At 48.1% G+C, this 13,956-nt stretch overlaps 2 protein-coding genes across 3 annotated transcripts; both read left to right on the top strand.

Annotated features, from left to right (window-relative positions):
• The first annotated feature begins 83 nt into the window (after positions 1–83).
• LOC136151840 (large ribosomal subunit protein uL15-like) lies at positions 84–630 on the top strand. Its single transcript, XM_065913279.1, has one exon. The coding sequence runs from the start codon at positions 126–128 to the stop codon at positions 570–572; it is 447 nt and encodes a 148-aa protein (XP_065769351.1). The 5' UTR covers positions 84–125; the 3' UTR covers positions 573–630.
• A 2,024-nt stretch (positions 631–2,654) lies between these two features.
• On the top strand, positions 2,655–6,480 carry LOC136151839 (BOLA class I histocompatibility antigen, alpha chain BL3-7-like). 2 transcript variants are annotated; one of them, XM_065913278.1, is made up of 8 exons: positions 2,655–2,802; positions 3,084–3,353; positions 3,559–3,834; positions 4,450–4,725; positions 4,842–4,946; positions 5,385–5,417; positions 5,559–5,614; positions 5,783–6,477. In XM_065913278.1, exons 1-7 carry the CDS (start codon positions 2,730–2,732, stop codon positions 5,588–5,590), a joined length of 1,065 nt encoding a protein of 354 aa, XP_065769350.1. In that variant the 5' UTR covers positions 2,655–2,729; the 3' UTR covers positions 5,591–5,614; positions 5,783–6,477. The 2 variants fall into 2 exon arrangements, with proteins under 2 accessions (XP_065769350.1, XP_065769349.1); XM_065913277.1 differs by lacking the exon at positions 5,385–5,417 and having other exon boundaries at positions 2,657–2,802; positions 4,842–4,979; positions 5,783–6,480.
• Positions 6,481–13,956: the final 7,476 nt, after the last annotated feature.

Genomic DNA, 13,956 nt, shown 5'->3' on the forward strand with positions numbered 1-13,956 from the left:
ATGAAAAACAAAAAAGAAAAAAGAAAAAAAAAATAGAAGACGCTTACTCCTTGGAAGGAAAGTTATGCCCAACCTAGACAGCATATTAAAAAGCAGAGACATCCTCTTTCGTCTAGGCCGCCGACATGCCATCCAGACTAAGGAAGACCCGGAAACTTAGGGGCCACGTGAGCCATGGCCACGGCCGCATCGGCAAACACCGAAAGCACCCGGGAGGCCGAGGTAATGCTGGCGGCATGCATCATCACAGGATCAACTTCGACAAATATCACCCAGGATACTTCGGGAAAGTTGGTATGAGGCATTACCACTTAAAGAGGAACCAGAGTTTCTGCCCGACTGTCAACCTTGATAAATTGTGGACCTTGGTTAGTGAGCAGACACGAGTAAATGCTGCCAAGAACAAGACAGGAGCTGCTCCTATCATTGATGTGGTGCTCTCAGGTTACTACAAAGTTCTGGGGAAAGGAAAGCTCCCAAAGCAGCCTGTCATCTTGAAGGCAAAATTCTTCAGCAGAAGAGCTGAGGAGAAGATTAAGGGTGTAGGTGGGGCTTGTGTCCTGGTGGCTTGAAGCCACATGCTGGGAAATTCATTAAATGTTAAGTGCTTTTCAAAAATAAAAATAAAAAGCAGAGACATTACTTTGCCAACAAAGATCCGTCTAGTCAAACCTATGATTTTTCCAGTGGTCATGTATGGATGTGAGAGTTGGACTATAAAGAAAGCTGAGTGCCGAAGAATTGGTGCTTTTGAACTGTGGTGTTGGAGAAGACTCTTGAGAGCCCCTTGGATTGCAAGGAGATCCAACCAGTCCATCCTCAAGGAGATCAGTCCTTGGTGTTCATTGGAAGGACTGATGTTGAAGCTAAACCTCCAGTACTTTGACCACCTCATGCGAAGAGTTGACTCATTGGAAAGGACCCTGATTCTGGGAGGGATTGGGGGCAGGAGGAGAGGGGGATGACAGAGGGTGAGATGGCTGGATGGCATCACTGACTCCATGGACATGAGTTTGAGTAAACTCCGGGAGTTGGTGATGGACAGGGAGGCCTGGCATGCTGCCGTCCATGGGGTCACAAAGAGTCGGACACCACTGAGCGACTGAACTGAACTGAACTGATGGAATTAAAGTTTAATGATGAGACTTAATTGACAAGGCAAGAATTACATGGACAAGTAAAACTCTACATGACTTAACTCGATGGTGTTGTTTTCCTGGAGCAATGAATGGTAAACTTGATGGCATAAGACAGATTATGTTTTTTTCTTTGAAGTGAGTGTGCTTGGTGAACATTAGCTTTACTCTGATGATGCTGAAAAGGATCTGATACACTGCAAGAAGTAAGTATATCATGTTAAAACAGGGCGTAGAATGGTATGTTAATTCTACAATCTGCTATTATCCACTTGTGTTAGAGTAATTTAAGAAAACCTGGTGTGACTATAAGCCTGTCAAAATTCTCATGCTTAGATGAAATTCAAAAGATGGTGTTCTAATCTTAACATAGGCCTTGCACAAATATTGCTATGTTGTATTTCCTACTGCAAAAATGAGCTGCTTTTTTTAGGAAAATCAAAAGGTTTATGATCATATTTCAAAATGCAAATTAAGTTATTTTTCTAAAAAAACTTCTAAGATGACATAGGAAGTACACATCAAGCACTTCTGCTACATTCCAAAGCATTATGTCACAAGAAGAATAATTTGTTTGAACTGAACTAGCCTCTTTTTCACGGAATACAATGTTTACTTGAAAAAATGAATGACACTGGAAGATCTACAAAACTTAGTGAAGCATTGTATTAGTTTTAAAAAATCTATTAGTATAAGAGACAGTCAATGTGCAAAATAAGCTTATGGATTTTAGTGTAATAGAATAGGAAATATTCAAAAATATCATTTCAGGTCCACTTTGAAAGTAACCTTTGAGGAACTACCACTTTTGTAGTTTTAGTTTTGGATCAAAGATGAACTTAGATAATTATCTGAAAAGTGATTTAAAATACTATTACATATGTGTGGGCTTTTTATTTTCATAGATTTCAACCAAAATAATGAAGTTAACATAGAAGCAAACAAAAACATCCAGTGATTTTCTAATGAGAGTGACAGGAAGAGACTTGCAAAAATACAAAAATGTAAAAAACCCCACTGTTCCCACTGTAGTGTTTATCTGGGGAAACAGTTATATTCCATATTAACTGTGTGAGTTATTAATATTATTCTAAATAAATGAATAAACAAATTCTAACTCTATGATTTCTACTATGGAAAATATCGACAGAGGTAACTATAATAACAAAATTACCCTTGGGGTCCTCACTAATTTGTTGGATTGTATAAATATTCTGACCAAAATGTTTTGAAAATCGCTGACTACACAGCCCCTGGACCAGGACTCAGGGAGTGGGAAGAAAAGCTCTCGGTGCAGGAGAGGAGGGATCAGGACAACGTCCCAGGTTCCCCGGAGGGCGAGGCGCTCAGGGTCTCAGGGTCAAGGGCCCTGTCTGGGGCCGGGACTCTCCGTCTCGGGAATTCCCGTCTCCCCGAGTTTCACTTCTTGTCTCACAACCTGTGTCGGGCCCTCCTGCCTGGACACTCGTGACGCGGCCCCAGTTCTCACTCCAATTTGGTGTCCAATTTCCAGCTGCCAATATTCATCTCCGAGGCTCCGGGTTACAAAGTGTTCATCCACCGGCTGGACTCGCTTCTCCCCAGACCCCGGAGATGCGGGTCATGGGGCCGAGAACCCTCCTCCTGCTGCTCTCTGGCGGCCTGGTCCTGACCGAGACCGGGACGGGTGAGTGCGGGGTCTGGAGGGAACGGCCTCTGCGGGGAGCGGCGAGAGGACCCAGGGAAGGAACCATCCCGTCGCCCTCGCCCAGACCCGCCTCCTCCGCCCTGTCCCGTCCTGTCCCTCCCTTGTTCCCCCCCTTCTCTGCCCCCCAAGTCCTGGTCCTTCTCCAACCTTTTCGGTCTCACGAGCCCTTCGCCCCTCCTCCCCTCCCGGCCCCGTCACCTCGGACCCGGGACCCGAACCGCGAGGAAGTCGGGCCGAGTCTCACCCTTTCCCGCCCCCAGGCTCCCACTCCCTGAGGTATTTCTACACCGCCGTGTCCAGACCCGGCCTCGGGGAGCCCCGCTTAATCACCGTCGGCTATGTGGACAACACGCAGTTCGTGCGGTTCGACAGCGACGCCCCGGATCCGAGGATGGAGCCGCGGGCGCGGTGGGTGGAGCAGGAGGGGCCCGAGTATTGGGATCGGAACACGCGCAGAGCCAAGGACGCCGCACAGACTTTCCGAGCGAACCTGAACAACCTGCGCGGCTACTACAACCAGAGCGAGGCCGGTGAGCGACGCGGGACCGGGTCCGGGTCACGAGCCCCACCGCCAGGGACCGGCCGGGGTCGCCCCGAGTCTCCGGGTCCGAGGGTCACCCCAACACTGCGGAACACGTTCGGCCCCCCGACCCAGGAGGAGCCGTCGGGACTTGACCCAGTTTTATTTTCAGTTTGGGTTTATTTTAATTACCGCGGGTGGTCGGGGCGGGTCAGGGTCTCACACGGTCCAGGAGATGTACGGCTGCGACGTGGGGCCGGACGGGCGCCTCCTCCGCGGGTACGTGCAGTACGCCTACGACGGCCGAGATTACATCGCCCTGAACGAGGACCTGCGCTCCTGGACCGCGGCGGACACGGCGGCTCAGATCACGAAACGCAAGTTTGAGCAGCGCGGTGCTGCGGAGCGTGTGAGGAACTACCTGAACCGCGAGTGCGTGGAGTGGCTCCGCAGACACCTGGAGAACGGGAAGGACACGCTGCTGCGCGCAAGTACGAGGGGCGCAGAGCCTCCCCGATCTCCCTTCGGGCTGGAGCTGGCTTCCCACGAGGAGAAGCAAGTGGGGTCCCAGTGGGAACAGCACCCCAACTTCTTATCTGGAGAGGGAGGAATGCACCCAGGTTTTCATATTCTGTACAAGACAGTGACTCGCCAGTAGCTTCATTTCTCTGAAGGACAATTAAGGAATCCAGTGTCTTTGGAGAAGAAGCAAGAAACCATCCCTGAAATAACTGGTCAGCGGTGCCCTTTCACCCTGCCCGCCATCTTGTGACTCATGACTTTCTCAAGGCCTGTTCTCAGTCTGAGACCAGCATAAGAGGCCAGACTCCAGCGTTTCTGAGTCATTCAGTTTCCAGCAAAGTCAGGACCATTGCTCTGTATTCTCCCCCTCAACGTGGAGCGTCCTACCTTGGTTCTCACCCTGACTCCAGAATTTTACAAGGACTAGGAGATTTTCCCAGACCCCAGAGCCCAGGCTGGTGTCTGGTGTTTGTGCTTTTTCTTTTCAAACTCATTTTCTCATCATTTCTCAGAATGGTCACATGATGCTTCCTCCGTGGCCCATGGGAGTAACATAAAATGTGAATTTTCTGATTCTTCCTCAGACCCTCCAAAGACACATGTGACCCATCACCACATCCCTGGCAGTGGGGTCACCCTGAGGTGCTGGGCCCTGGGCTTCTACCCTGAGGAGATCTCACTGACCTGGCAGCGTGATGGGGAGGACCAGACCCAGGACATGGAGCTTGTGGAGACCAGGCCTTCAGGGGATGGAACCTTCCAGAAGTGGGCGGCCTTGGTGGTGCCTTCTGGAGAGGAGCAGAAACACACGTGTCATGTGCAGCATGAGGGGCTTCAGGAGCCCCTCACCCTGAGATGGGGTAAGGACGGGGATGGGATGGAGCTTATCTCAGACAAAGCAGGAGCCCTTCTGGATACAGTTCAGCAAGGTCAGGACTCAAGCCTGAGGTCAGGGCCCCTTCCTTTTCCTCCACAGAACCTCCTCGGCCCTCTATCCCCATCATGGGCATCACTGTTGGCCTGGGTCTCCTCCTGGTGGTTGTGGTGGCTGGAGCTGTGATCTGGTGGAAGAAGTACTCAGGTAGGGAAGGGAGGGAGGCATCTGAGTTTTCGTGTCTCACTGAGGGGTTTCAAGCCCAGGTAGAAGTTTGCCTGCCTTGTTCCTGGGAAATGCCATCCACACATATGAGCTTGCTGGTCTAGAGCTGATGCTAACATTGACCCTTTTGTAAAGTACGTGTGAAAATGAAAGATAGATTTTTCACCTTCATAGTTCCAGTTGGGGCCTGTTTCTTAGCACTTGAAGGTCAGAGGGGAAGGTCCCCACTGAGGTCAGACCTCTAGAAGGTTTGGAGATGGTCCGTCCCCCCACATCTCCTTTCTTTATATTCCTGATTCTGTCTTGGATTTTTGGTTACAGTTCCAAAAAGTTCTCTGGGGTCCGGAAGTGGGGGGTTTCTCTAGGATATCATGATTCAGTCTTCTCCATGGATTTTCACGTGATGTTTTCTTCTTGCAGGTGAACAAGGAGGAAGCTACACTCAGGCTGCAAGTAAGTACAGAGGGGGTGTGATTCCTGAGACCCTTGTGAAGATGCAGACAGGAGGCCATGGGGGGGTCACCCTCCTCAAAGTTCCTTCTCTAGTTTCTCTCCTGTGGGTTCTGACCACGTCCTGCTCTTGTTCTCCCCCAGGCAGTGACAGTGTCCAGGGCTCTGATGTGTGACCAAGGCTCTCATGGATCCTAGAGGTGAGACCCTGGAGGGTCCTGACTGGGAGAACAGGACTGTTGGTGCAGGGGGGACACACTGGGTGGTGGGGGTCTTTGAGTGGGACATGTGAGCATGTGGAGGGCTGTTGAGAATGTGAGCACTTACATGACTGACCTACACTGGTTCATGATTCTTTTCTTTTACAGTGTGAGACAGCTACCTCGTGGGGACAAGATTCCATGTCCCATCCTTGCATTATGACTTCAAGATCTTCTGACTTTTTCTGCAGAAGTCATCTGAATGTGTCTGTGCTGCTATTAGCATAATGTAAGGAAGTGGTGAGTCTGACCCCGCTGTGTCCACCAGGACCCTTTCCCATACTGGACTGTTTTCTCTGATGGTCCTTCCTGATCCAACAGAGGCCGGGGTTGGGCTGTCTCCATCTTTGTCTTAACTTCCTTTGCATTTTCATATCTTATTGAAAATCAGGATCCAAACTACAGAATTCCCCCATGGGTCCTCATCTATCTTGTACCCTAGTGTTTGTGTATGTGGGTCTGTTTTGTAAAACTGTACAGATGTTTGTACAGTTTTAGTATGTCTAAATGTCTTTAGTAATATTAAAAGCAAAGAAATTGCTTTTCCTTTATGATTAGTTTAGTCATCTTCATATATGCTTTATCCTTACTAACCAAATATTTTATTTCATTTTGCAGTTTTTTTTTCATTTCCCTTGAAATATCAATGTTACTGGTTTCTAAGAACTCATTTATGACTAAGGATAGTAGATATTTGTCATGCAGTTTAAATGAAATACTATGTCTTATTGCCGCCTGGTAAGCCCTTAAAGCAGAGTCTAATTTAGGTTTATATTTGGTTGGAAAAGGACTGCTTCAGGGAGGGTGAGGCAGGAGGCAGAGGGGCCTGAGGGGCTGGGCTGTGGCCCCAAGAGAGATGAAGGTGGCCAGTAACCTGGGGGAGGTGAAGGAGTGTGTCTGGGCCCAGAGCGCAAAGAGGCCTGGTGAGGCCCCGGGTGGGGAGGTGGCTGCACCTGCCAGTGTCCCATGGGAGAGGAGTCAGTGCATGCACACAAGGGGAATTAGGAGTAGGGTGGCAAGAGAAGATAGAACTGAAAGCCAAGGTGCACATTGAAAGGACCTACATGGTAGGAGCAGTTGGGGGGAGTCAAGTGACACCTCCACAGAGGGTTTGGGTCAGGCAAGCAGCACAGGGGGCATGGGGCTGGGAGAAGACCCCCTCTAGGAAAAGACCAGTTGACCAAGTGGCATAAAACAAAGATTTTGTTGAGGTAGTGAGAGCCCACTGGGATGATGGTGATGAAGAGAGGGTGATGAAGGCCAAGAAGTGGGCAGTGGACCAAGGGCAGTATTCCTACTGTGAAGGAGGGGCAAGAGGATGCAGAGGAGATAGTGGTGAGGGTCTGGGACTGGGGAACAGGGGGTGAACATGGCTCAGGGGTGACCTACCTTGGGTTCGGGTGAAGACAGGAGAAGAGGGGTGCCCTGGGTGAGGGAGGGTGAGGGTGAGGTGGTGATTTGGGGAACCACAAGAGGGGGCCTGTGATTAATTACTTGGTGAAGGCCCAAGGCACTCACACAAGGGTGGGAGCAGGGCAGGGTGCCATGGGGGAAGCTGCAGAGGGACCAGATCAAGAGGAGTCCAGCACCTGTGGCCTGGAGAGTGGAGGATGCAGAGGGTGAGGTTTAGGATGCAGGAGTCGGGGAGGGGCCGTGTTGGGTGAAAGGCCCCCCCTTGGATGAGGGCCAAGAGCAGGTGCCTGCATGGGGGGCAGAGGTAGGAGGATGGGTGTCAAGTGGGGGACAGGTCCTCCCCCAGGGGCTGGGCACAGTGCTCAAGGCCCAGGGATCATTGGCAGGAGAGCTCCCTCCGGTGATGAAAATAGGGCTGTGAGGGTGGAGGGAAGTGCCCCTGAGCAAAAGTCACCCTGTGGGAAAATAAAGACTAATAAAAGCTGAGGGGAGGTAGGAGCCTTGCAGGTGACTGATCCTTGCAGGTAAAGACCCATGAGGGGAAGAGAGGGACCTGTGGTGGGAAAGGGGATACGGGAGTGGGGACTCCCTAGGAAGGGATCAGGGAGCTGTAGGGAGGAGGGGGCAGCAACGAGGGGAGGGCAAATCCAGAAGTGGCACAGGGGATGGCAGGAGAAGAGGTAAGAAAACAGTTGTAGGAACACCAACACAGCAGAAGGTTTGAGTTCACATTAGTGGGGAGGTGGGATGTGAAGAGGGAAGTGGGGAGTGAAGACCACAGATATGGCAGGAAGAGTCTTTTGGCCACAAACCACCAGACTAATTTCTGTCTATGAAAATAATCAATAAACAGTCTGTAATAATAGAATGGAGTTTTATTTGAGCCTAACTGACTAGCCTGTAAACCAGCTACTCAGATAATTCTGAGAAGCTGCTACAGAGATGCAGAATTTTCAGCACAATTGATTTTTTGTTGTTGTTGGTTTATTTTGTTGTCTTTTGTTTTTGTTTTGGGTTTTTGTTTATTTTTTGGTGTTTTTTAGGCACACCAAAATCTTAGTTCCCAGACCAGAGACTGAACCCGGGGCCAACAGCAGTGAAAGTGCAGAGTCCTAAGCCCTCCACCACTAGGGAATGCCCTTTCAGCAGAGTGGTATCTTTTTCTCTTGTCACAACAAAGAACATTAAACAAGTTAGGAATAGATTTCTCCAAGGTTCAAAAAACAAAACCCAGACCACACGTGCGGCACATGCAGCGGGCCTTGGCCCTAGGAGGTGAGTCTTATCATGAAAGGAGGACCAGGGTCTGCGGCCCAGAAGAGGGGCATTTAGTTTTTAGGAAGTGTGCTTCAGGCCCTTGTGTCCTTCCCAGAGCTCCTGGTCGCTAGAAAAAGACCTTTAACTCCAAGGACTGAGGCCCCCTGAGCGCAGTCAGCCTGGAAACTCCCTGATTCCTGAGACCAGAAATGAGAAGAAGGCAGAACTGGGAACAGGAGAAGACAGCACTCAGGGGCCTCGGAGGGCGCCCCACGACTGCTGGGAAGTGGTCACCCGAGCCTCTGCCCTCCAGGAGTCCTGGCATGCCTCTGACAGCAACGGGGGAGGTGGGGGGCAGCCTTCCCACCCAGGTGTGTGAAGAGGAGGAAAGCGGGCAGGGGGTGCAGCAGGGAGAGCAGCGCTTGGAAACTGGAAAGAGAAAAGCGGATGTGCTGTGGTGGCAACAGGTGGTCGCAGCAGGCCGTGTGTAGACCTCGGCCGCGTCTCGACCTTACCTTGCCCCCCATGCTCCCCATCCTCGCACTCCCCCCAACCCCTCCCCAGGCCCCACCCCTCCCCGCCCCGCATGTGAGATGGTCCCCACGACGCTCACCGAATCCCACCCACACCTCTGAAGCCGCCCCAGGCTCCCAGCTGAGGACCTCAGTGAACCCCACTCACTCGCGCCGTAGCCAAGAGTATAAAAAGGCAGCGCGGGCCAGAAACGGCGGGACAGAGCCGCCCCGCCGGCCGCGCGGAGCTGGACCGCTAGGGGGCGCTGCTTCTCGCCGGGCGATGCCGCCTCCTGGTGTGTGGTCAAGTGTAATCTCTGAGCCCTCTGCTCAGTTCCTTTGCCACTGGCTTCTCCTTTCTACGCCTTCTTCCTTCTAACTTGTTCTATTCTTTTTCCCTTTATACACTCACCCTCAACCGTTGGAGGGTTTTAGCTGTGCTGTCCCAGGACCTGGGCATTTTATCTTTTCTGTGGCAGCTTCTCAGGGGCCTGTCTGGGGCTGTGATGGGAGGCCGTGATGCGGTGATGGAGGCCATACATGCTTGAATTTAACACACACGGTTGAGTTCCTCTGTTTCTGCGCCCGTCTTCAAAGAGAATAGTGTACCTCTTCAGACGGAATATCATCCAGGAAAAATAAGTGGCCTGGAATTCCTGATGTTCCAGGAATTACCCTCAGAGCCTGGACTAGACATATTTCTTCTGTTTTAATGATATTTTACACCACCTAAACTCATTAGGAACCCCAATGAGGTGGGAAATGTCTCTCATTAAAAACAATCCAGGTAACTTCTCCAGTAACCCACTAGCATTAGCCCACTAGCTCCCCTCCTTGCTGAGGGCCATCCCTGGATTATCTTCTAAGATCCATCAATTCCACACTCTCTGGTGACCCTTTAGTGATTCTCGGCTCTTCACAAGCTAACTAGACCAGAACACTGGGGAGTCTTGTGCCATAAGCATTGGCTTGGATTAGACTCAAAGCACTTCCTCTTCAAAGGGCAGCACTCTGAAAACTAGGAATCTATCATGTTAGTCCTGATGGAAAGAGATTTCTGGAGTTGCAAGTACCAAGTCTACCGGAGAGGGAAAAAAGGATTGATTCCCGGTTTTGATAACGTGCCATAGTACCTGAGATGCTTTCGTTGGGGTAAGTTGGTTGAAGGTTGAGTGGGACATCTCTATTTTTGCAATAATTTTTGGTGAGTTTAGGATTATTTCAAAACGAGAAGGAGGGAGAGAATCAGGGAGAGGAAGCAGAGAGAAGCGAAAGGAGGTGGAGGGGAAGAGAACAAAAAAGAGGTGGGATATTAAATATGTCCTTAATGAAAAATTGAGGACATTTCAGGAAAAGGGGCTCTCTTTATTCCTGAGGTTTTGGCCCCAACTCTATTGTGACTTCCCACCTGAGTGAGTGAACTGGATTAGTGAACATGCCTGCTTACAGTGACTTTTTCCTAGACAAGAGGCTGGGCTGTGTGGAAGCCCACCTCACCATGTCTGTCATGCCCCATAAGTCCTTCCTTCTTAGGCCTCCACAAGAGGGGCACTGAACCATCAGGAAGACTGTGGAGCTTATTTTTAAACCCACTATATGTCTTAGGGCTTTTACATATATTATTTCCCAGATGTGTTTTTGCTTATTTGACTGTTTTTTTAAACTTTTACCAAACTTGTATATATTTTTAAAAGGCAAAAAAGTCCTACAAGCCATAATGAAAAGCTGTGGTGCTTATACCACTTTCCAAATCTCTGATTCTCTTTTCCTAGATGCAAGCATTTCAATAATCAATTGGCTTTTATCTTCTTGTTTTAACAAGTTGTATCACAGGAGAAGAAATTGGGAGGTTGGGATTAGAATATACACACCACTGTATATAAAATAGATAACTAATAAGGACCTACTATATAGCACAGAGGATTCTACTCAATACTCTGTAATGGCCTATATGGGAAAAGAGTCTAAAAAGTGTGGATATAAGTTTATGTATGACTGGTTCACTTTCCTGTACACTTGAAACTAATTGTTGTTCACTTGTTAAGTCATGTCTGACTCTTTGTGACCCCATGGACTGCAGCACACCAGACTTTCCTGTCCTTCACTATCTCCCAGAGCTTGCTCAAACTCATGTCTATTGAGTCAGTGATGCCATCCAACCATCTCATCCTCTGTCGCCCCTTTCTCCTTCTGCCCTCAATCTTCCCCAGCTTCGGTGTCTTTTCCAGTGAATTGGCTCTTTGCACCAGCTGGCCAAAGTATTGGAACTTCAGCTTAGCACCAGTCCTTCCAATGAATATTCAGGGTTGATTTCCTTTAGGATAGACTGGTTTGATCTCCTTGCAGTCCAAGGGACTCTCAAGAGTCTTCTCCAGCACCACAATTCAAAAGCAGCAATACTTTGCACTCAGCCTTCTTTATGGTCCAACTCTCACATCCATACGTAACTACCAGAAATACCGTAACTTTTACTATAGGGACCTTTGTTGGCCAAGTGATGTCTCTGCTTTTTAATACACTGTTTACGTTAGTCATAGCTTTTCTTGCAAGGAGCAAATGTCTTTTATTTCTTGGCTGCAGTCACCATCCACAGTGATTTTGGATCCCAAGAAAATAAAATCTGTCACTGTTTCCACTTTTCCTCCTTCAGTTTGCCATAAACTGGTGGGACCAGAAGCCCTGATCTTAGTTTTTTAAATGTTGAGTTTTAAGCCAGGTTTTTCACTCTCCTCTTTCTCCTTCATCAAGAGGCTCTTTAGTTCCTCTTCACTTTTTGCCATTAGGGTGGTATTATCTTCATGTCTGAAATTGTTGATATTTCTCTTGGCAACCTTGATTCCACTTCTTGATTCATTGAGCCCGGAATTTAGCATGATGTACTCTGCATAGAGGGCTTCCCTGGTAGCTCACCTGATAGAGAATCCTCTTGTAATGCAGGAGACCCTGGTTCCATTCCTGAGTGGGGAAGATCCCCTGGAGAAGGGATAGGCTACCCACTCCAGTATTCTTGGGCTTCCCTGGTGGCTCAGATGGTAAAGAATCTACCTGCAATGCAGGAGACCTGGGTTTGATTCCTAGGTTGGGAAGATCCCCTGGAGGAGGGCATGGCAACCTACTCCAGTATTCTTGCCTGGAGAATCCCCATGGACAGAGGAGCCTGGGCTACAGTCCATGGGGTTACAAAGAGTCGGACTCGACTGAGCAACTCAGCACAGCACAGAAATCTGCACAGAAGCTAAATAAGCAGCATGACAATATACAGCCTTTACATCTTCCTTTCCCAATTTGGAGCCAATTCATTGTTCCATGTCCAGTTCTAACTGTTGTTTCTTGACCTGCATACAGGTTTCTCAGGTTATAGGTAAGGTGGTCTGGAATTCCCATCTTTTTAAGAATTTTCCACGCTATGTTGTGATCTACACAGTCAAAGGCTTTCGCATAGTCAATGAAGCAGAAGTGGAGGGTTTTCTGGAATTCTCTTGATCCAACGGATGTTGGCAATTTGATCTCCAGTTCCTCTGCCTTTTCTAAATCCAGGTTGTACATTTGGAAGTTCTTGATTCACATAATGCTGAAGCCTAGCTTGAAGGATTTTGAGCATAACCTTACTATCATTCGAGATGAGCTCAATTGTATGATAGTTTGAACACTCTTTTGCATTGCCCTTCTTTGGGATTGGAATGAAAACTTACCTTTTCCAGTCCTGTGGCCACTGCTGAGTTTTCCAAATTTGCTGGCACATTGAGTGCAGCACTTTAACAGCATCATCTTTTAGGATTTTAAATGGCTCAGCTGGAATTCTCAGTCCATGGGGTCACAAACAGTTGGACATGACTGAGTGACTTCACTTTCACTTTTCACTTTCAACTGGAATTCCATTTCCTCCACTAGCTTTGTTCATAGTAGTGCTTCCTAAGCAACTAATACAACACTGTGAGTCAACTATACTCCAGTTTAAGAAAGAAAAGTTGTATCAGTCAAGGTTGAGTGAAAGAACTAGAGGTTACTCTACATATGTTAAATACGAAAGGGTTTTACAGAGGCTGTCAGGAGCTTTTGACATCTTTAGAAGGACTGAGGGAGCAGATTGCCAGCTAAGCCTGATGAAACTATAACCAGAACAATGTAGATATATTAGATGTTCCTTTGACAGCTTGTCTATAGATTTATCAGTAATTTGTCACCAAATTCTCCTTCAACAATGTAATTTTCCTCTGCATTCAAATGCATGCTAATTAATCAGTTTCATTTTTTTCTTGGACATAGCTTTCTGTAGCTAGTAAAAGAATTCTTTTTATTCCTGAGGTTTTGGCCCCAAACTCCTGTTTCAATTTGGACCTGTTGACCCCTGCTTAACACCTGAAAGTGACAAGTTATTTCAGATTAGACATTTATGTATATAAAACAATATTACTTAACACCTGAAGGTGACACGAAAACTCTGGAACTTTCTTGACTCAGGACAGAAAAGAAAGATAGGACTGTTGGTTGCCAAGGACACTGTTTCCATTGCAGTTTTGACTGTCATTACGTGTAGTTTGAAGGATTGTGCTATGGAGAAAAATGTAGCTTTTCCTTGATATAACAGTGATCTAAACTAAGGTTGAGAGAGATTACACTCTATTAAGGAGTGGAACTAGATTAGAACCCAGGTTTTCTGACTTTCTCTTCTCTGGTGTCTATTTTCACTCCATAACTTACCTACACTCAAAAATGGGGCAAAAATCATCAGAAATCCTACAGTCACTAGAACAAAAACCCCTGCAGAAGTGGGACACCCCGTCACTACTGTAGCCTCAGTGCTGAAGTCAATCCCTGTCCCAGAGCAGGTGCTTAATAAGTGTGTATAGATGAATGAATAGGTAAACGAATGAGTGGTGGGAAAACACAACTCCTGAAATGTTAAGCAACTCGCTGAAAGCCAGTTATATTTTACAAATTACAAGACGTGTGTGAACATATGCTGTGCTCAGTGCCCAGCAAGTTCAAGACAAGGAGGGAGCTGGGGTGCGACCCCGTGAGATGTAATGCCAGCCGGCCTCCCCTTAGAGAATACAAAGGTGATGCATTTCCAGGAGCGGCTCACCTCTCAGAGGACCA

The sequence above is a fragment of the Muntiacus reevesi genome, chromosome 20, assembly GCF_963930625.1.
Source record: "Muntiacus reevesi chromosome 20, mMunRee1.1, whole genome shotgun sequence".
Taxonomy (NCBI): domain Eukaryota; kingdom Metazoa; phylum Chordata; class Mammalia; order Artiodactyla; family Cervidae; genus Muntiacus; species Muntiacus reevesi.

Bases quoted from the DNA above. Each gene is read 5' to 3' on its own strand.
- LOC136151840 (XM_065913279.1), top strand. From the start codon at position 126: ATGCCATCCAGACTAAGGAAGACCCGGAAACTTAGGGGCCACGTGAGC.
- LOC136151839 (XM_065913278.1), top strand. From the start codon at position 2,730: ATGCGGGTCATGGGGCCGAGAACCCTCCTCCTGCTGCTCTCTGGCGGC. The intron at 4,947-5,384 runs GTAGGGAAGGGA...TTCTTCTTGCAG, and splicing joins CTGGTGGAAGAAGTACTCAG to GTGAACAAGGAGGAAGCTAC. The intron at 5,418-5,558 runs GTAAGTACAGAG...GTTCTCCCCCAG, and splicing joins AAGCTACACTCAGGCTGCAA to GCAGTGACAGTGTCCAGGGC.